At 40.0% G+C, this 21,927-nt stretch overlaps 1 protein-coding gene across 4 annotated transcripts in view; it reads right to left on the bottom strand.

Annotated features, from left to right (window-relative positions):
- Positions 1–16,875: 16,875 nt before the first annotated feature.
- LOC126236327 (ubiquitin-like-conjugating enzyme ATG3) overlaps positions 16,876–21,927 on the bottom strand; it is an 89,713-nt gene continuing 84,661 nt past the window's right edge. For all 4 annotated transcript variants that reach the window (XM_049945547.1, XM_049945548.1, XM_049945544.1 and 1 more), the window contains one exon: positions 16,876–17,148. In XM_049945547.1, coding sequence (XP_049801504.1) covers positions 16,998–17,148 — 151 coding nt within the window. In that variant the 3' untranslated portion in view covers positions 16,876–16,997. The remainder of the gene's footprint in view (positions 17,149–21,927) is intronic.

The raw sequence follows: 21,927 nt of genomic DNA, 5'->3' as shown, positions 1-21,927 counted from the left end.
AAATATAGTTACGTATTCCTAGAAACCCAAAATTCGCTTGTCAGCAGCGGAAAGAGGCCTTACCTGTTGTGCAGCATTGTAAGTTTTTCAACATTGCACTATGAGCTGAAAGCATTTTCTTGCGATTTCCTTATTGATGTTTGATCTGACTGCTTGTAGCTCTTTCACAGAAGGGATAAAAACGTTACAGTCAGTGAGACTGGAACTGCGAACCGTAACAGACGCTTTTTCACAGGTCAGCACGTTACCACAGAGCTGGCGAGGAGGTATGGGTCTTAGCTTCCTATTACGAGGGCAATAGTAACTAGAACTCGTAAACCGCTATTTGAAGGTCGATATTAGTTGCGGTTTCCACCTGCAACGACTTTCCTGGGCTGAAAACCGTAAATTTTCAATCTTTTGTTACCCTTCAAGCGATAACAACTCAGATTATTCAATGGAAATGACAGGTAAAATCAAGTGAACTTTGAGGCTTAATTCCGTGCACACCAGGAAGTAACTCGTCGATCACAGAGTTGCCAAACATACGTTGCCTTGTTGCCAAATCTCAGTTACAGTACCAGCAGGAAGAAGACGAACCGATGTGATCCTACAGCGGTCTGGGAAGTGACCATAGCTGGTGTCTCCAAGTGGCGGCTGCTACGGCCTGGAATACGTAATGCGTCTGATTCGCTTTCTGTAACTAGGTTTAGGGACTGGAGCGTAGTTACTAATAATACTCAGAACTGACTGCAAACTGAGCATCATAAATCAGTAACTCTCATTGTTGTTTTTATATTTCTTTCGTAAGTGTACTCAAAACTAAGAAAGTCATTCACAGGCGTTTTCGTGCCTCGCCGATAGTCGAGCACAACATACAAATAAAAATAAAAAAGAATGTGTGTGTTTGTGTGTGTGTGTGTGTGTGTGTGTGTGAGAGAGAGAGAGAGAGAGAGAGAGAGAGAGAGAGAGAGATAAATAAAAAGCAATGAGAGAGAGTGTAAAAAATTGTTGTAAAGAAATTGAATCATGGTATTTAAAGAAATCTTTCATTAAAATGACACGTTCCACATCATTACGAAATGTCGTATTCATGATCTATGGAACAAGAGTTAATCTAATGTAATCTAATCACATCATATTGATGATTAGCCATGAAGAGTCATGAATTACCGAAATTTTGGCCAATACCAGTAACCAAATCTAAACTTGAAAATAAAAGACGACAATTTTTGTAATAAACCGTGACTCCTATCAAGACCCTTTCGTCCCTGTTATCTAACCACGAAAGATGTCTGATATACCTCCATTCTGAAGTAACAAAGTGTGCATTCATTTAAAGATGAAGTGCATGATGTGAAGTTCTGTGACGGAGATATGAACCCAACACGTAATCCGATTGTTAACTAAGAAAAATCAGATGTTACGTATCGGTTTTTCTTACGAGCCGCTAGGTGTCTGAATCTAAAATAAGGATACAAACTTTTGTGCCTAAGCGACAATCTAACTGCACACCTACTGTGCATCCACGAATATAGCTTAAGTATCAGTTGCTTACTCATGAACAGTAAGATGTGTGCGTGTTTGACCAGAAATAACGACACCTGTTGCGATTGTTGGAAACACATGAACAGACATTGAAATTGCGCGTTAATTTTCACTATCAGGTGGGTGTGCACTTGATAAAGCTAGAAATGAAATTATGAATATTTTTGTACTGGATCAAGTTTCAGACCCACATACTTACCTTTGGAGGAGACCTAGAGAAGATTGCAGTCTTGGGAAAAGGAACGAAATGACTGAACTATACTGTTCCGAGAGATTCAGATCCTCGAAAGAGGAGATACGAATTAGAATCACAGTCCAGCACCAAATTTTTAAACTTCTCTAGTTCAATCAAGTACAAGTAAAATAAGAGCCCTGTCCCTTTAAATGGCTATCGGTTCATCAAATAAAATAAAATTTTCTAATGTAAGTAAGCTTACTGGCGACTGTATTTCTGTTTACCATGACTTCCGCTGTGCCATTTCCCAACGTAAACCGGCTCTGCCCAGTTGGTAATGAAGGAACGTGATGTTTAATGCGGATTCTGGATTATAACGTCTTTCTCTTGAGGTTACCAGAGGTAAAATAAATCTGTTTGTGCCTCTTAAAAGTAAATGCCTGAACCCACGCATTGCACCTGTGATAGCTCGTTCCACCATACCATTGTGGCCACATTACCCAGCCCCAAGAGTGTGCTGTAACGGATGATGTGCTTAGCTTACAAAATTAGTCACGGTGGAAAAAATGCAAGTCTATTAAATGGTCAAGTAGAAGCAAGCTTCTGACGCAGAGATTATGCTATTCTCATGTCAGCAGGATGTAAAGACTCTTCTAGGCATCTTAGGCTGGATGTGAAGCCATTTTGATTTTTCACAAATTCAGCAAATTTCTTAGTTCGAGAAAATCCACTGTGAAGTGTGAAGTTGCCGGATAATTCGATTATTACTGTTATTATTAATATCATTTTATTCATACCGCTGCTGTAACACAAGTGCTTGAACATCATTTAATGCCTTTTGGTCACTATAGATGTAGTTTCCCAAGAACAGGTTCTTTCCCTGTCTACGAAATCCTTTTCATGTTAATATCAAACACCAGCAATTACTCGTAGATTACTTTAAAACTAAAGTAATTGACGAAGACGTTACTTGGTAACAAAAACGCACTGCCTTTCTTCATTTACTTTCGCCTAAAAATGGCTATCGAGTACTGACAAACCAAAAGGCAAGAGATCTTACTGCCATCCGATATACGTTGCTGTTAGTTCTTCCACATGATTTGGTCGACATGACCTGTTTCAAGTTGTGTATGACAGACAGTGTTTTAGAAAATCTATTGTTTCCCTTTGAAATAAACAGAAGTATTTTCATTCTAAGCTGTCCAAGTACAAAGTTTTCGCAATATTAGTTCAAATTTAATATTCGCTTCTATAATGTAGGAAAGTATTTCACAGTCGCAAAACTCGCATCCGAAACGTTGACCTTACACTTAGTCGCTGACCATAAATTCTAGCTCAGAGAGACACCAGTTTAAATAACCTCATGTAGCGAAGACTGTTTGCCAGTGCTCTTTCTCACCGGAAAATACGCAATTCACTCATTTGGCTCCATAAGTACACTGTAACAGTAATTTCTGTGTGAAATTTGTCAGTAAGCTTTTGCCTTCCAACCGGCAAAATACGGCAGAGTACGGCCGGTAAACAATTCACAAACCACGATTTAGTGCCAATAAGACGATTTCTTTAAACATTGTCGAAGCTGAGGGAATTTAGTTTCTGCTTAAATCGTCTTAAGCAGCAACGTTCACAGATATCTCAAATAGGAAAAAGCTGAATATCCAGGTACGAAGGTTGTAAAACAAACTTCCCACAGTTTGTGTCAGGTTGATCTTTTCGTCTGATAACACTGCTTAAGTATTTTGTCTAAGAGGTATCACAAGTAGTATCCCTGTAGCTGTGGGAATCATTGGTTGAAAACGAGTTTAACACCAATGGGTACAGTGCTGCTAAATTTTCACAATTATTATCAACCTAAGTCTGAGTTCATCCACAAACTGAGGCATATTTATAATATTGGAGCTAGACTGTGTATCCTTGTCTTTCTTGAGTGGTCATTGGAAGGCGTTTACACACACGTATACAATACTATGAATACTTCGAACGCTATGGTTAACGTTGCTCTCATAAACTACTTTTTTTTTTAATTCTTCTGGGTCTTCAGCGTGCAATATGTGTTGTAGATACAGTCTCAGACCAAAAAATTGACCGCCGAGTCGTTCACGTAAGGTGGACAATACAGTCGTGCTCCTCTCAGAATTCTACGTCTGGCAATATGCTCGATCTAGCAACATGTAGACTGCGGCACTTCCCAGAGGAAGTCTTGACTCCAGTCTTAGTACATTACTCTTGACTACGACCGTAGTCTTGAGGTAAAAGGCGAGACCAGCTAATATGATATTGTAGATTCGCTTGAATTACACTCATAGCTTCAGCACCGAGAGGAAAGGGGCGATAAAAATTTTGTCGATAGGTGCTTTCGGTCGCCAGACGTCATATTAGCTGGTCTCGCGTTTTACCTGAAGACTACGGTCGTGTTCCGGCAACTTCACACTTCACAGTGGATTTTCTCGAACTAAGAAATTTGCTTGAATTTGTGAAAAATCAAAATGGCTTCACATCCAGCCTAAGATGCCTAGAAGAGTCTTTACATCCTGCTGACATGAGAATAGCATAATCTCTGCGTCAGAAGCTTGCTTCTACTTGACCATTTAATAGACTTGCATTTTTTCCACCGTGACTAATTTTGTAAGCTAAGCACATCATCCGTTACAGCACACTCTTGGGGCTGGGTAATGTGGCCACAATGGTATGGTGGAACGAGCTATCACAGGTGCAATGCGTGGGTTCAGGCATTTACTTTTAAGAGGCACAAACAGATTTATTTTACCTCTGGTAACCTCAAGAGAAAGACGTTATAATCCAGAATCCGCATTAAACATCACGTTCCTTCATTACCAACTGGGCAGAGCCGGTTTACGTTGGGAAATGGCACAGCGGAAGTCATGGTAAACAGAAATACAGTCGCCAGTAAGCTTACTTACATTAGAAAATTTTATTTTATTTGATGAACCGATAGCCATTTAAAGGGACAGGGCTCTTATTTTACTTGTACTTGATTGAACTAGAGAAGTTTAAAAATTTGGTGCTGGACTGTGATTCTAATTCGTATCTCCTCTTTCGAGGATCTGAATCTCTCGGAACAGTATAGTTCAGTCATTTCGTTCCTTTTCCCAAGACTGCAATCTTCTCTAGGTCTCCTCCAAAGGTAAGTATGTGGGTCTGAAACCTGATCCAGTACAAAAATATTCATAATTTCATTTCTAGCTTTATCAAGTGCACACCCACCTGATAGTGAAAATTAACGCGCAATTTCAATGTCTGTTCATGTGTTTCCAACAATCGCAACAGGTGTCGTTATTTCTGGTCAAACACGCACACATCTTACTGTTCATGAGTAAGCAACTGATACTTAAGCTATATTCGTGGATGCACAGTAGGTGTGCAGTTCGATTGTCGCTTAGGCACAAAAGTTTGTATCCTTATTTTAGATTCAGACACCTAGCGGCTCGTAAGAAAAACCGATACGTAACATCTGATTTTTCTTAGTTAACAATCGGATTACGTGTTGGGTTCATATCTCCGTCACAGAACTTCACATCATGCACTTCATCTTTAAATGAATGCACACTTTGTTACTTCAGAATGGAGGTATATCAGACATCTTTCGTGGTTAGATAACAGGGACGAAAGGGTCTTGATAGGAGTCACGGTTTATTACAAAAATTGTCGTCTTTTATTTTCAAGTTTAGATTTGGTTACTGGTATTGGCCAAAATTTCGGTAATTCATGACTCTTCATGGCTAATCATCAATATGATGTGATTAGATTACATTAGATTAACTCTTGTTCCATAGATCATGAATACGACATTTCGTAATGATGTGGAACGTGTCATTTTAATGAAAGATTTCTTTAAATACCATGATTCAATTTCTTTACAACAATTTTTTACACTCTCTCTCATTGCTTTTTATTTATCTCTCTCTCTCTCTCTCTCTCTCTCTCTCTCTCACACACACACACACACACACACACACACACACACACACACACACAAACACACACATTCTTTTTTATTTTTATTTGTATGTTGTGCTCGACTATCGGCGAGGCACGAAAACGCCTGTGAATGACTTTCTTAGTTTTGAGTACACTTACGAAAGAAATATAAAAACAACAATGAGAGTTACTGATTTATGATGCTCAGTTTGCAGTCAGTTCTGAGTATTATTAGTAACTACGCTCCAGTCCCTAAACCTAGTTACAGAAAGCGAATCAGACGCATTACGTATTCCAGGCCGTAGCAGCCGCCACTTGGAGACACCAGCTATGGTCACTTCCCAGACCGCTGTAGGATCACATCGGTTCGTCTTCTTCCTGCTGGTACTGTAACTGAGATTTGGCAACAAGGCAACGTATGTTTGGCAACTCTGTGATCGACGAGTTACTTCCTGGTGTGCACGGAATTAAGCCTCAAAGTTCACTTGATTTTACCTGTCATTTCCATTGAATAATCTGAGTTATTATCGCTTGAAGGGTAACAAAAGATTGAAAATTTACGGTTTTCAGCCCAGGAAAGTCGTTGCAGGTGGAAACCGCAACTAATATCGACCTTCAAATAGCGGTTTACGAGTTCTAGTTACTATTGCCCTCGTAATAGGAAGCTAAGACCCATACCTCCTCGCCAGCTCTGTGGTAACGTGCTGACCTGTGAAAAAGCGTCTGTTACGGTTCGCAGTTCCAGTCTCACTGACTGTAACGTTTTTATCCCTTCTGTGAAAGAGCTACAAGCAGTCAGATCAAACATCAATAAGGAAATCACAAGAAAATGCTTTCAGCTCATAGTGCAATGTTGGAAAACTTACAATGCTGCACAACAGGTAATGCCTCTTTCCGCTGCTGACAAGCGAATTTTGGGTTTCTAGGAATACGTGACTATATTTATGAAATGCCACATTTGCATACCTCTTGAGTATGACACAGCATACCAATTAAACACAGACCCAATCAAAATCTAAGTGAGTAGTATTTTACTAATTCGTGTCGATAGAGGCATGCTTGTGTACAGATGCTTTCGTCGTAAGGTTATCATGGTTAGTTTTATTTCATTTCTTATAGTACAGTGCACAATTTTCGTAAGGTTTCCTTTAGTGTTGTTAAAACAATAGTAAACATGAGAGAGAAATTAATCATCAACGATATATGCGAATTCTCTGATGTTACCTATGACAGTCTGACAATGCACATGCAGTTTATTGATTACATGCATGTAGAAAACTTGTTCTGAGTTAAAGCTGTCAAACAAAGTTTGAAGAAGAATAAAGTATCACTACCACACGACGGCTAATGTAGAAAATACTTTTCTGACATATTATGGCACGATGCGCTCTCCCTGCACATCTTCGAGATGCATCTGCTGCCTGCTGTCTATTAAACCTGAATAGAACAAAATGTCACAGTAGTTAGCCCTTTTTCCACATGCGACTACTTTGGGTTGAGAAGTGAAGGGAATTATGTTCAAAGTTCCATTAGATTGATACCTTCAGCAGAGAGCAGAATTGCGTTTTAAAAAATGTAGCACTGAATGTATTCGAACTCGCGACGTCTTATCTATGCTACAAGCTGACACGTAGCTACAGCAGCTCCAGAGCTCGGCAACTATTCCTCCAGAACTTTTGGATTCCACAGCACTGTGAGATTATGCATATGGCCAGGTCTTGACTTCTGAGAGACAAACAGTTACAGCTTTTCTTTTGGACTGAACGACGTTTTCTAGTAACAGATAGCGCAATAGAATAGCTCAAGTGGAAAGGAACACTTCCTATTTAAACTTCTGCATCCTACACTGTTGGCAGTTGTGTGTAGGTGGCAGTTACGTGATTTTATTTCTGTGATTACAAAATAGTCTAATGTATGCACTGGGTAGCCGAGGCAGCTAGTTCATGGTGATTCGGTCAACCAAGTAAATGAATTTACTGAACATGCTGCAAATTACTACAGGGAGCCTGTGTGTCAGAATTCTCATCCAGTGTGGCGCAACTGCGTTACGATAGAAAAATGACTCGCAGAGAAGAGGACTTTGTGGTCTGTTGGACGGATGGTAGGTTGTTATACGTATGGTCTGGGTTCGATTCCCACTTCCGTCAATGATTTTAGATAGGGAGAGACAGATTCCATTCTCTCCTGGCTACACCAAGCTGCGTGGTCTGAAAATTCACATTAAAGATGATATTCCTTCTTTACCAAGTAGACGGTAGGTTGAACCACAATAAAGTCTGGGGTGGCGACATGTAGAAACTCTATCACCAGTAACCTTTCTTATACTAGTTATTTATTTCAAGTGACGACACAAACGCTATGTATGGTCACAGGACACTTATTCCATCTTTTATTTGAGCTTCTGTATGTCGATAAAATTGGTTCTAAACTGGGAATGCAACTCAGACCGCCCTTAACGCGGAATTTGATCCCTTCGTGGCAATACAGCTCGGCTACAATTTGTTGTTTGTTCAAAACTGCAGATTTCTCAACACCTTCACATATTACGCGTGAATGGGATCGAATCCTGGCCCGGCACTAAAGATTTAATTATGTATTATCAAGCTCTATCATGAGAACACCTATCTGCTGGTGGATAATAATTTTGATTTTTAATGTATTTTCATTCGTTGTCAACACTAACGATATCTGACGTTTTTAACTCCCAGTGAGACACAGAACTATTTGCGAGATGACTGTAAGTTCAAGATGCTATTCTGAGCAGCTGGTGGAGAAAAATTCGGTAGCTGACGTCTCTTTGTGTGTAGCGGTATCAGGCGCAGTTTATCACACATCTCTCAAACATAAAACTGTGTCCAGAAAATGGGAAAAATGCAAGTCACATCCCTCTACAAGAAACTTAACAAAACTGAGCCATGAAATTACCACACAATACCATTGAAATCTGTCTGCTGTACAATTTTACCATATTCTGAGGTCAAACATTGTTTGTTTCTAGAGCAGAATGCTTGTTCCATATCAGCCAGCATGAATTCCTAAACTGTCATGCAGAATTGAACTAGCATTTTTCTGAGATGGCATTATGAAATCCTTAGATGGAGACAGTAAGGCAGAGGGAGTATTTCTTGGCTTCCAAAAAACATTTTACATGGTGCAACACCAGTACCTGGTAGTGAAGTTATCATCATATATGGTATCAAATGAAATGTGTGTCTGTATTGAGGACTTCTGGATACGGAGGACACAATGGTATCTTGGATGGAGTGTAATGGGTAGATGCAGAAGTAACTTCACCTGTGCACAGGGCAAATGAGGTGGTACCTTTACTATCCATGCAATGTATTAATGAAATGACAAATAATACTAATACACTGGCTGACAAAAAGCCAATGTACACAGAAGACAAGGTTGGATGTCAATTTAACTTTGTACACGTTATTGGCAGGTGCTTACAGGCGCAATACTCTGTGATAGGTAGAATGGCCACCACAGTGGTAGGGTATAAAGAGGAGGAATATTAGATTAATTATTCATTCCATAGACCCACAAAAGAGGGAATCCTTCTGGGCGTGGAACATGTCAGATGAACACATTACAAAAATCAAATTAGAAAAACTTGAGTTTCATTAATTTTAATGATCCTCGGTCAATAAACAGTAAAATTATGCACATGAATTAAAATTAAACTTCTAATATTTACAGGTTTAATACTTACATCTGCTTTCATTAAATCCATCATTCACACAGTAGCTAGTTACTTGGCTATTACAACCAGTATTGTCAAAAATTAAAGTAAATTATTCATTTCAATGATCCTCAGTTAAGAACAGTCAAATTATGTAGAAGATAAAAAATTAAACTTCCACTATTTACAGACTTAAGACTTACATCTGCTTTCCATACAGCCGTCATTCACACAGTAGGTAGTTACTTGGCTGTTACAACCAAGTATTGTCAAAAATTAAAGTATAATAAATTTTCATTAAAATGGTCTACTGCACTTGTTGAGAAATTCATGGATGGAAAAAAAGGAGTTGGACAGCAAAAATTCTTTTAAATTATGCCTTATCTGAAACTAAACTCTTAATGGTTGCTGGTAACTTATTGAAAATATGCGTTGCTGAATACTGGACTCCTTTCTGGACAAGCATAAGTGATTTTAAATCTTTACGTATATTGTTCTTATTCCTAGTATTGATACTGTGTACTAAGCAGTTAGTTGAAAAGAGATGTGTTATTTACAACAAACTTCATTAAGGAATAAATATATTGAGAAGCTGTGGTTAGTATGCCCAATTCTTTGAATAGGTTTCAACATGATCTTCTTGGATTTACACTACACATTACTCTTACTATACACTTCCGTACCCAATTTTTTTTTTTCGGTTTGTGGAGTTCCCCAAAAATATGAAAAATATGATACCATATGACATAATGGAGTGAAAATAAGCTGCTAAATTCCCAAAATATTGTCTTTTTATATTGATGAGTAATATGGATAGTCGTCACGTTCATGTGCCGTCTACAACGCAAATTTAATGTTACTATCCTAGGAACTAACCTGCAATACGTTTTGTATTTCATAATCTGAACTATCTGCATTAACCGTCATCAGAGCAATGTCAGGGAACAGAATGCAGCAGTGCCTTGATACCTACTTGAGGACCTGCTTGAGTCGTGTTCTAAGGAAAGGGTAGTTGCTGGTTCACATTATATTACACTAGCGAGAAGTACCGACTTTTCCTTTTCTCTGCAAACATCCAGAACTAAATTGAGTAACTAAATGCTAAGAATATATTTGCATTGTGCCAACTCAAAGATCAATAGATATGGATATAGATACAGATTTTTATATTTAAAGCCATTCTCGTTCTGCGTTGGAATAAACATCATTCATTATTTGCTTGTTCTTGTTACGATTGTTATTGTCATTCTCTCACTCGCAAGAGTTTTCGCATTCCTATTTGGTATCGATGCACATGAAGAGTGGCTATGAAAGAAGGGAATACTGAATGTTACGTCATGCAGAATACGCTCATTTACTTCGGCTCCTCGTGATCTACGCTACAGGAGAAGTGAGATACATAAAGTTGACAGTGTGAGGACAGACCTGGTAGCACAACTGTGCAACTACACAGTGTTACCAGATAAAATGGTGCTGCGGAATCGAAAGTGTAGTACGGACTTTGCCACAGTAGCAGACAGCTGGTAATTTAGGACCATGACCGTGGATTACACTTTGGTCAGTGCTGGTTAGAGTGCTGCAACTGTAAATGGAAGGCTTTGTTTGATAGTCTTATGCTGATGCTGTCTGAATAAATTATGCCATTGGATACAAAGCGGTTTAGTTTTGAGACCTAACCCACGAGGGGGGAAGGCACAGTGGTCTGCTTCAGGAATTCCAAGCAATAAAACACAAAAAACAACCCAGGAAGGGAGACATGCATTTGGAATCTGTTCATCGTTACGGGGTAAAACAAGAGGGTAACATTACTGAAACAATGATCGGGCTACTTAGTATATAATAGAGCATACAGATTTCAAGGGGTAAACGTATGAAGACGCAGACTTCCTCGTTATCAATATGTGCGGCATATCTTTCGTGTTAACGAAAGTAAATTCCCGCTTTACCTCTTCTTACGTGTCAAATGAAATGAATGCCATGAGGAATAGAATATTTGTTGACTGCGTCTCTTCTTGCTTCCATCCTTACCAACATATTTCTTCATTCTCGTGGTAATCATGACATTCTATGTGTATGCTGCAAAAGATTGCAAGTGGACAAATTCGACATCGAGGTGCAAAGCGTTATATTCAATTCGAATAAGCTTCCGGTGTATTTTTACTTCGTTTGTATTTTTAGATGATTATGAACGTTACGGAAAATTATCTCACATGCTTTATGTTGAATGAGAAACATTGAATGATCCGTTTTGCTTTCCCTACGTTGAAATGATATAATGTCGGCGTCAACAGCCTTCTTCCACGCCGGAAGCTGAAACTTTTATCATTCTGGATTAATGATAATTGAATGTCTCATATGTATACATAGCCCACAAGGCGACGTCAGAAACCATCAGGGGAGAACGCCGCATAAAAACCAAACGTGCGCGCGCGTCTCCACTCTGAAGAACCGTATCGGAGAATCACGGCAAGCATTTCGCTGAAGAGCTGCCTCGTCAGAGAGCCTAGAAATGGCAGCGTCGTAGCAAGTATTTGTCAACACTCTGATAGTGCATTTACTTCCGGGTGTAGGTCGGCGTTACCTCGCTAAATTCACTTGACATTCGTTTTCCATATCGAAGACTCGTACGATATAATCCACTGCAAGATGACACAATTAGAAAGTATATTTAATTTCTGGACTCCAAGAACGGCGTTCTTCACATAAGTAACACCTGTTTGTGTGTGCATTCGGGAGGACGACGGTGCAATCCCGCGCCCGGCCATCCTGATTTAGGTTTTCAATGATTTCCCTAAATCGCTTCAGGAAAATGCCGGGATGGTTCCTTAGGAAGGGCATTGCCGATTTCCTTCCCCATCCTTCCCTAATCCGAGCTTGTGCTCCGTCTCTGATGACATCGTTGTCGACGGGACGTTAAAACAGTAATCTCCACCTCCTCTGTTCGTGTGTTTAAGGTTGCGTTTTGAGGCTCAGGCAACATCGCAGTGACTAGATTCCGCCTCTGGCCGCCAGTGCGTCGTTAGCTCAGAGGTTCCCTTGTGCGTTGCAGTGCTTGTACTATAAGACATAGCAGTTCGAATCACGGTAGAAGCCGCTGACTACAACCTTTTATTTTCCATTTTAATTAATGGAGCTGCAAACTGCTAGTAAAAATTTCTTATGCGAAATCTGAAGAATGCCTTTAAACATTCATCTTCGTCCGATTTCGACTTAGTAAATTAAGTTAATATCATGGATTTCTGCTTTGCAAATTCCAAGGTGCTTCACTGTAAAATAGACCCTGAAAATATTCAAACCGACTGTCAACGATATAAATTTGAGCTTTGTTCGTCATATAGGTCTAACATGTCAGAAGGTTGTTTATGAAGTGCACATGTTCATTAATATAGTTCCCTTCTTCTAAATTTTTGCAATAGCATTTAACTGTAGACGTTTTCTAACACCGGCGTTAGCAATTCCTTTCCATTCTCTGAAACCTTCAAAACGACAAATTTTTCTGGTTTAAATCTGATGACCTTAACTATCACTTCCGATCAACAATAAATACTTCATGAACCCATACATGGAACTCCAAATGTGCAGTGTTCCTGCACTGCTACAGAGCATGCATTGCAAGGTATTCACACAGTTTATCGCATAGACTTACCATAAGGAATGAAACAAGAACTGTAATACACTTTACACCACAGACGCTCACTCTGGCTTGACGAAAACATCCAAACATTGACCAAAAGTTGCACAAATAATTGAGTTTGAAAGGAAAAGAAACGAAGTATGAAGCATTTATAAATTCATCGAATGTAGTGAGGTGGTTTAATTTCGTCCCAGTCTATAAAATTAATTTCGGGCCATACTCAGCTCTTGCCGATTAATGTAATATAATACCCGCCTACTAATCAGGGCGTCTGTCTCCGTTGCTTTTGAGCGTGAATGGAAATTGTAGAAATTTTCTGTGGAGCAACATTTAATAATAAAGCGTTTTAAATCATCAAAAGCGATGAGCGATAGCAGGCGCTTTCGATAAAGAACGGGGGAGTGCAGCGCCGCTGCTGTCGCCACGGCCGCTGCCAGTACCCAGCAAATGGATCCCGGAGCTTTGCCGCATACGGCGTCCAGAGGAGGACAGTCTGCAGGAAATCTGCCGCAAAATCGTTACTGGATAAAATTTTGATATCGGTGTGTCACAAAGCGAAATAGATTGAATCTGCGCTACCATTACATTCACGTCTTCAGCATTCAGACAGAAGAGGCTATAAAAATATTTTATGCCAGCTGCTCTCGATCCACTGACATTATGAACAGAAACAACGCACGCTACCGCTAGACCACAGGCGTAATCAGCCTAGAGTTTCTCTATCATGGGACAAGTTTTCCTCCAGGAAGTGCCGCAGTCTACAGTGTTGCCAAATTGTGCAGATAACCGGACTTAGAGAATTAGCGAGTTGGCCAGTTTTTTTGTCCCATGTCGCGATCGGCGCGGACTTAGCCTCTGAAGCGGCCGGCCGCCGGTCGAGTTTTATGTCAAAGAGTGTACATATTATGTGAGACCAGTATAAACAGTTTGTAGCCCTTGGTTTTAATTACGTGCAACTTGTAAGCCTGTTTCTACATTGTGATACTCACTGTAAAATTTTTGACAGACAGGTAAAAACAGAAGCAGATAGCTTCATAGATTTTCTTTGAAATGATTAATTGTTGGTTTAAATATATTTTTGTTCAGCAAATTACTTTGTTGTATCATCCATTTCAATCATTTATTGACACTGGTAAATGTACAGGGTCTCCAAGAAATGTTGCAACAAACTTTGAGGGGCTGTAGAGGATGTCTCAAGGAACAACTGAGGACAAAACTCCTTGTCCAAAAAACATCATCTAATGCCACTACAGAGTGTCAAAGTTATAGGTGCCAGTGCCACAGATGGACCATAGCCAGAATGTTTGTTATTCAGTGATTGACTGATTTTCACAATCACCAGTGGAAAAGGTGGAGCTAGTTCTGCATACACAGGACTTTTCTCCTCTAAATGTGATGTGCTGTTGCCTCAGTGAATGATAGTTTCAGACACTGGTTTCCATCAGCAGTTTATTTTTCTCTTGGAACCATGTAAAATCTCCACTTTTTTTTTTGGTGTACAAGAGAACAATAAAACACAGATGGAAACATGTCTGAAACTGTCATCCACCACTGTGACAGACCCTTACATTCCTAAGAGCCAAGGCCTGTCTGCCCTGCAGCTATCTCCAACTTCTTCACTGTCAGTCAGAGCAGTTAGTTGTGATCACTGAATAACAAACAACATTGTGAGACTTTCTGCCTACAGTCCGCCATCAACAAAGTCATGTTTGCTGCTGAAGGGGTAGCGTAGTGACAGGCATCGGCACCTATAACTTTCACACACTGTGGCGTCATTGGATAATGTTTCTGGACACGGGTTTCTGTTCTCGAGTTGTCAACTCCACAATTCCAATAACTTTAGGTGGCTGAATAGCTCCCCATCATGTGCATTATATTACACAGTGGAGACAAGTCAAACATGTGCATGTCCTTACCAAAACTTTATATACTAGGTCCCCTCTACAACCCATGGAAGCCTGTAATAGGAAACACCCTGTATATGCTACTGAAACATAACTGAACCACCTGTATTTTGCTGTTTGCCTGCAGTGCAGATAAACTTCACTTTAACAACAAACAGAAGAACATAATAGAGAAAGTTTGATGGTAGGCCTAAAAATCAAAAATAGTAAGACTAACATAATAAACAATTAACAAGGTCATTTAACCACTTTATTTTTCTTTTGTATTTATATCAGTTAAAGAAGGGGGCAGGGGAGGTAACTACAGTATGGACAGAGATGGGTTTCCAGAAAAAGAACTATTTTTCTGTTTGTGGAGAGAAATACATTCAGGAAGTAAATGTAGTGTAGTGAAGGAGGTTAATTATTCTTATCAAACTCTAGATTACATTGAGCTGGTTTTCAGAACTCTTCATCTTTCTATGTTGATCTGCTATAGACAAATATGTCCTTTGTTCTTACTCTCATTGGGCTGGACAATTTGTGAGCTACAATGGTCCTGATTAGTGTCTCATATGTGCAGATCTTGTGCTGTGTAAGATACACTTCAACCCTGATCTTTTTGAATGACACTTAACATTTATTGAAAATATCTGTTGCTTTTGCAAAGTACTTCTTACTGTGCTTTAGAACTGAAGTATTTCCTGAACTAGCTTTCACTATTATGCTCTCCAAGTTCATGATTTATTTTTATCAGTGTGAATGGCATTACATACACAACTTCTGCAATATTACCTGGTTCTTATGGACTCGATGATTTAAGAGGGGGCAGTTATAAAGTTTTAATAATCACCTCCCAAAAAAAAAAAAAAAAAAAAAAAAAAAAAAGAGCTCTGACCACAAATTATTGTACATGCCAATTACATATGTATGGGGGGGTTTAACATTTTCCTCAGTTTGGGTTTTTTAAGTCCGGACCGCACGAAAACTTAAAATAGGGGTTTCGCTGTAAGTGGTTAAAGAAGTCATAGTGGCCTGAAACAGTTGTAACATTTCTGCTGCCGCCACCATTAGGAAGCTTTTTGAATTGGTGTGAACTTCCATTAACTCAACAAAGACTGTTGTAGTGTATTCCCCTTCAAATGTGGAAAATAAGGTACCATTCAATACTTCACTTTATCAATGGGTTGTGGCTACCCCGACTGAAGACATATCGCTGTCAAAAAACAAAAAATTGAAACTTCCTGGCAGATTAAAACTGTGTGCCCAACCCTGGCAGAAGTAAAGCTGTGAGGACCGGGCGTGAGTCGTACTTCGGTAGCTCAGATGGTAAAGCACTTGCCCGCGAAAGGCAAAGGTCCCGAGTTTGAGTCTCGGTCGGGCACACAGTTTTAATCTGCCAGGAAGTTTCATATCAGCGCACCCTCTGCTGCAGAGTGACAATCTCATTCTGGAAACAAAAATTTGATTTTGGAAATGATTCTGGTTTGTGTTTTAGATCTTGTTCAAACATTACACTTTTGCACAAAATGTATCATGCTATGGTAACACAGACAGAGGAACACAAATTGGTGAAGTTCAGCTTATGTCACTGTAATAGAGTGCCTCCTTGTGTTCTTAACCTTACCTCGTATACTTACCAAATGTCTGCCTCAACTTTTGAAGGAGTATAAAATAATTCTGTAGTGGCTGTTTCCTGCGCTGCTGTCACCGTAACTGGAATCTCAAATGATTAGACGTAGTTCTTCATACCTAACACACATTTTCTAGGTTTTCTTTTATTTTGGTTTTCAAATACATTTTATGGGCAATAAAAAATCATTGCTACGTTTTAATGTAGGAACAAATTTATTTTGTGCACAAACTGTTAATGACCTTTCTTTTCCATGAACAAGGCAGTCTAAAACTTGTACAGCAAGAGAATACACATGCAAATATCTTACTGCTTGCATATACTCAAAGGAAATGTGAATATTTTCTGCAGTAGGCTCCTGAATACAGAGAAACCAATAATTAAAATACAAGGCAAGACTGTATAGTATTCTTGTATTTCAAATCTCTTTCAATAGCTTCACAGAACACTGTATGGAAGAAAAGAAAAGATGGAATGCTTTCCAGTGTTTTCCATTAAATGGAAGATAAAAATCATACCCATCACATTGCAAAATTCTGAGTGTAGTCATATTCAATTGTTGGTATCACAGCCTGGACAAATTTCAGGAATATTATTAAGTACATGTGAACCCCCAACTCGCCACCTCCTTCAGTTACAGTTTGTATTATTTTTTTCATCACTTCTGCATGCCTGTGGAAAAAAGCAAGATTTTAAAAATAAAGGAAACAATCTCCACACATTGGCTAACAAAATAGCTGTAATTAAGCAACAACACAAGATATGATCAAGTCACAATTAAAACAAGTGATCAAGAGCACGTAAAGCAGACTGGTGGTAGCTGTTTGTCATTATCCTTGGAAAGAACTATTCAACTTTTGGGGTTCGTGGAAGGCAAGAGAACACCACCAAGGAATTGTCACAACAGCCATTCCATCTCGATTTGCTTCAGTTAACACTTGGAGACACTGGCTCCTTCCTTCTGATATCATGCCACTTCAAATTTTGACTGACTAGATACATGCTGTGTGGATGAAAATTTTTGTCCTTCTCCTCATTCCTGTAAACATTTCACATGGAGATCAAAAACATCATCCCTACAGCTTTCAATAGTCATTACCCTATGTACAGGCACTGTATCTTTGTAACCTCCAAATGAAGGAGAACAGTGAACTGTAAACTTAGAATACCAGCATGTCAATTGGTTCATTTCAATGTTTTAGCTGGATGCTAATATCCTTTTCTCTGTATTAGAAAACCGACTACCACTGATGGGCTCCAATTCATAAGTGCTCTAGCCAGTTGTGAACACTTCTGTGACATGAACTACGGGCACAAATACAACTGGCTTTCCGGCACAGAAAATATATTCACGGGTGTGTTTAAAATTTGTACTTGCAGATATAGGTTGGTTAGGGATAAAGCTCCCTTCTCTATTTTGAGTTCATGGAGCAGTGCCTATTTACTCCAGCACATGGCAGAATTGACACATTGTGAATGATGTTGCATGTAATTCATCACTAGAGTAACTTTTTAATACATTCTGCATCTGTTAGTACCACTTTTAATGCCTATAAACCTCAAACATGAGCCATCTTGCACTGTCTACCTGCTTTTGCCCTTATTTCAGTGCCATAGTTATAAAGTGAATTCAAGGCTGGGTGATGTTGGGTGACAAAGTGAGGTGCTTCTTTTAGAAATGGAAAATGTAACAGGTGAATCTGAGTTGAGAGAAGAAGTGAAGCTGCTGTAGCAAGTTAGGGAGTTCGTCTTCACAACTGAGTCCAGACCACAAAAATGTCACTGATAACTCTGTACCAAGCCATGGGACCCAGCCTCTGTGTCTTCACAAATGCCACTTCCATGCAGCCCCTGAAAAGGTTAACACAGTAATGGCCCATCTTGGTTCTCATAGCAGTGTCCGCCCACCCCTCCTCCCCCATCTCTCTCTGAAGTGAAATATTTATGACTAAGGGTGAAGTTGGCTAGGATGACAATAAAGGAGGTTTTGTGGAGACTTCCAAGTGGCTATTGTGAGATGTATTGGTGTCGCACAAAGAGGCCATGCTTATTTGGGAATATTATGCAGAGCAAGGATAGCATTAATAGTAATGAGGATTACACCTTGGAGAGGGCTGAGAATGGATCTGAGACATTATAGGGAGTGGTCGGTGTCATATGTAGAATGGGTGGCTCTTTGTAGATGGGTTAGCGATGGCCTACTGGATATATCTGGTAAGGACATCGAAGCTAGCTACAATGGCATGGAGAATAGATCATTCTATATATTTTGGAAAGTAGATGGAAGAGGAAGGAGAAGGGGGTGTGGTCGGGATGGATAAGGAGTTCTATAGAAGCAGTGAGGGCCTAGGGCTCAGTATGAACTCTTTATTTAGCTTGAGTAAGGTTTGAGATTTTGCTGATAGTTTTCAGGAATGACTGGGAGGCAAAGCTGGAAGTGAGGAATACGTGGAATGTTTCGAGAGGATTGTTTTGGGGAAGAGCAGGAGGATCATTTTGGGATTTGGGTTGGAACTATTCTAGGTAGAGTTCAGTGTTCACCAATTGGTTGTGGGTTGAAAGTGAATAGTGAAGTGGTGTTTACGATGAAGGTTGTAGGTGAATGATAGAGGATCTTTCACTTGGGCTGTATGATTGAAATTGAGTGTCACACTGAAGGGCTAGGCTTTTGGAAATAATGGACATCTGAGGATCAGAGATGGATTTGACAGAGAGATATAGCACTAAATGGAGGCTAAAACAGTGAAGTGGTGGGGTTTCAATATGGCTGTGGTTGCACTTGGGTGACAGATGTGAGAGGGTACTTTTTTAGATATTTGACCAATACAAGAATAGCGTCTTCAGGTGGGTTCAAGGAGAATTACACAATGTGTGCTAACTTATCCAAAGGCTGATGAAAAGTGGAGGATTTTAAAGAGACACATACAAGTATTGACACCCATTATTACCCAGGCCTTGAGTGCCTCAAAACTATTACACCACTAAGGCAAGGAACCTTCGATGTCAAACCCTGGAATGAGATCACCCCTTTGTGATATCCTTCCCACACCACCCACTAGAGCTTTCCACCAACTTCCTACCCTCTGCAACACCAAACCTTATGACATTTCTCAACCACTGTCCCCTATTCTAGCAATCATTCCTGTTCTTAAAACTTGCACAATCACCTACCCAATACCTCTTACTCCAGGTCCACCACTAGTAAACCTTAGAACATAAAGGGCAGGGAAACATGTGGAACCACCGTACACAGTGTTGTGTACAGGAATGACCATTATTAATCTAAACGAGTGGATGAAAACCGTCAACTTTGTGGACACCCAGTAGCCAGCTGCTGAACATGCTGTTCAGCATGATCTCAGTGCCTGATACACTACACAGGCTATTTGGGTCCTCCGCTTAATACTAATTTCCCTGAACTCAAAATTTATCCTCATGTTCACACCACTCTCCAAAGCTTAACTCCTGCTCTCTCTCTGGCCACTCCTCTTTCAACATTGTATTTTTTATTTACTTCTCAATTGTTTTCAAATTCCTTCCTTATCTTTGAAGATCTATGTATAATACAAGTTTACTTCCCAATAACAAGAAGTAAATATGAAGAATCGATTACATGTATGATCAAATAGAAGAATTATTAGGAATAACAAAGAAAAGCGACAATGACATAATAGTGATAAACTTTAATGCCTGTGTCGCAACCACAATTCAAAGTGGGTTGGCATATCTGGACTGGAAAATGTGAATAGCAGAGGCAAATATCTATTACAATTCTGTGAACATTATGAAATGATCCTAACAAACACAAGCTTCAAAGTTATTAATAGAAGATAGTGTCAGATACCAAACGGAGTCTTCATTAGACTGGAATATAAATAGAAACAAAATAAAACCTAATTATTCATAACCTGGTTTTGACACTGATACTGATCACATGATAGTTATCGCCAAATGTAATATCAGATTTAAAAAGCAAGGAGAGAGGAGACAGATATCAGGAAAGTATAAGCTGGGAGGAAATAGCAAACAGCACAGAATTTACCAGGGAAGAAGCAGCTGAAGCCAAGAAAACCGTGGATGGCAGAAGAAATACTGAACAGGAAAAGATAGATTGTTACTTACCATAAAGAAGGCACAATAAGTTGTTTCCAGCCACAATCTCCATCAGCAAAAGAGAAACGGGAAACATGCAAGTAAGCGCATCTCACGTACACATGGCTGCCAACTCTCGCAGCTCGGGCCAGAATGCAACTATCATGTGGGATGGCAGCAGCACTCTGGAGGGGGCGGGGAAGGGGAAGGAATAATAATGTACAGAGGAATGCTGGCTGATGGAGTGTGCAGGGGCTAGAATGCCAACTGGTGCAGTGTCAGGAGGGTTGTGGGGAAAATGGATCCAAAAGGAGAAGGGTACGGAAAGATGGATGGGTACATTTGCAGAGGGTAGCGAACAAAAGAGGCTGGGAGATGAGAACAGGGAGGAGGCAATAGGACAGACGGAATGGAAATTGTTGAGTAGCGGGTGTGAGGACAGTAATTTACTGCAGGTTGAGGCCAGGATAATTACGGGAGCAGAGAAGGTATTGTATGATTGTATGGATAACTACCATCTGCATAGTTCAGAAAAGCTGGTGGCAGAGGGGAGGATCCAGATGGCTTGGGTAGTGAAGCAGCCACTGAAATCAAGCATGTTATGCCACTCGGTGGTCGACTTTGCTCTTAGCCACAGTTTGCCAGTTGCCATTCATCCTGGTGGACAACTGGTTGGTAGTCGTACCAATATAAAAATCCATGAAATGATTGCAGCAGAACTGGTAAATGACATGGCTGATTTCATAGGTAACCCAGCCACTGATGGGGTAGAATAAACCTGTGACAGGACTGGAATAGGAAGTGCTGGGTGGGTGGATTGGCAGGTCTTGCACCCAGGGTTTCCACAGGGATATGATCTTTGTGGCTAGGGGGCTGGTGCTGGGAGTGGCATACGGATGGATTCTGATGATTTGAAGGCTAGGTGGGCAATGGAACACCACTTTGGGTGGGAGTGGGAAGGACTTCGCATAGGATATCCCTCATTTCAGGGCATGATTGTTTTTTGTTTTGTTTTAGGGCACAAAAACAACTAAGGTCTTTTGCACCCATCTCAAAACTGTAGAACATGAAGACAGAGAGAGGAGTTAAAAATGACTACACATCAATCCCAATCAGAAAAAGTAAAACGCAGTCAACAGCCCGTGCGTCGTTCACTAAAATGGCTGATAACTCAGACGGCAAACACAAAAAGAGAACATAAGCAGTAAAAAAAAAAAGGGGGGGTACGAAGACTGCAGCAGCCTTGGCAGCAGCGCCAGTGGCCTCGTTTTCTGTCAGACTGAAATGACCAGGAACCCACATTAACGTCACAGTGACTCCAAGATTGAGCAAGTGACAGCTTTCCTAGAACCATTGCAC

This window comes from Schistocerca nitens, chromosome 2 (genome assembly GCF_023898315.1).
Source record: "Schistocerca nitens isolate TAMUIC-IGC-003100 chromosome 2, iqSchNite1.1, whole genome shotgun sequence".
Lineage (NCBI taxonomy): Eukaryota > Metazoa > Arthropoda > Insecta > Orthoptera > Acrididae > Schistocerca > Schistocerca nitens.
Note: the sequence above shows the minus strand (reverse complement) of the source record. Positions and strands in the feature narration are given on the sequence as shown.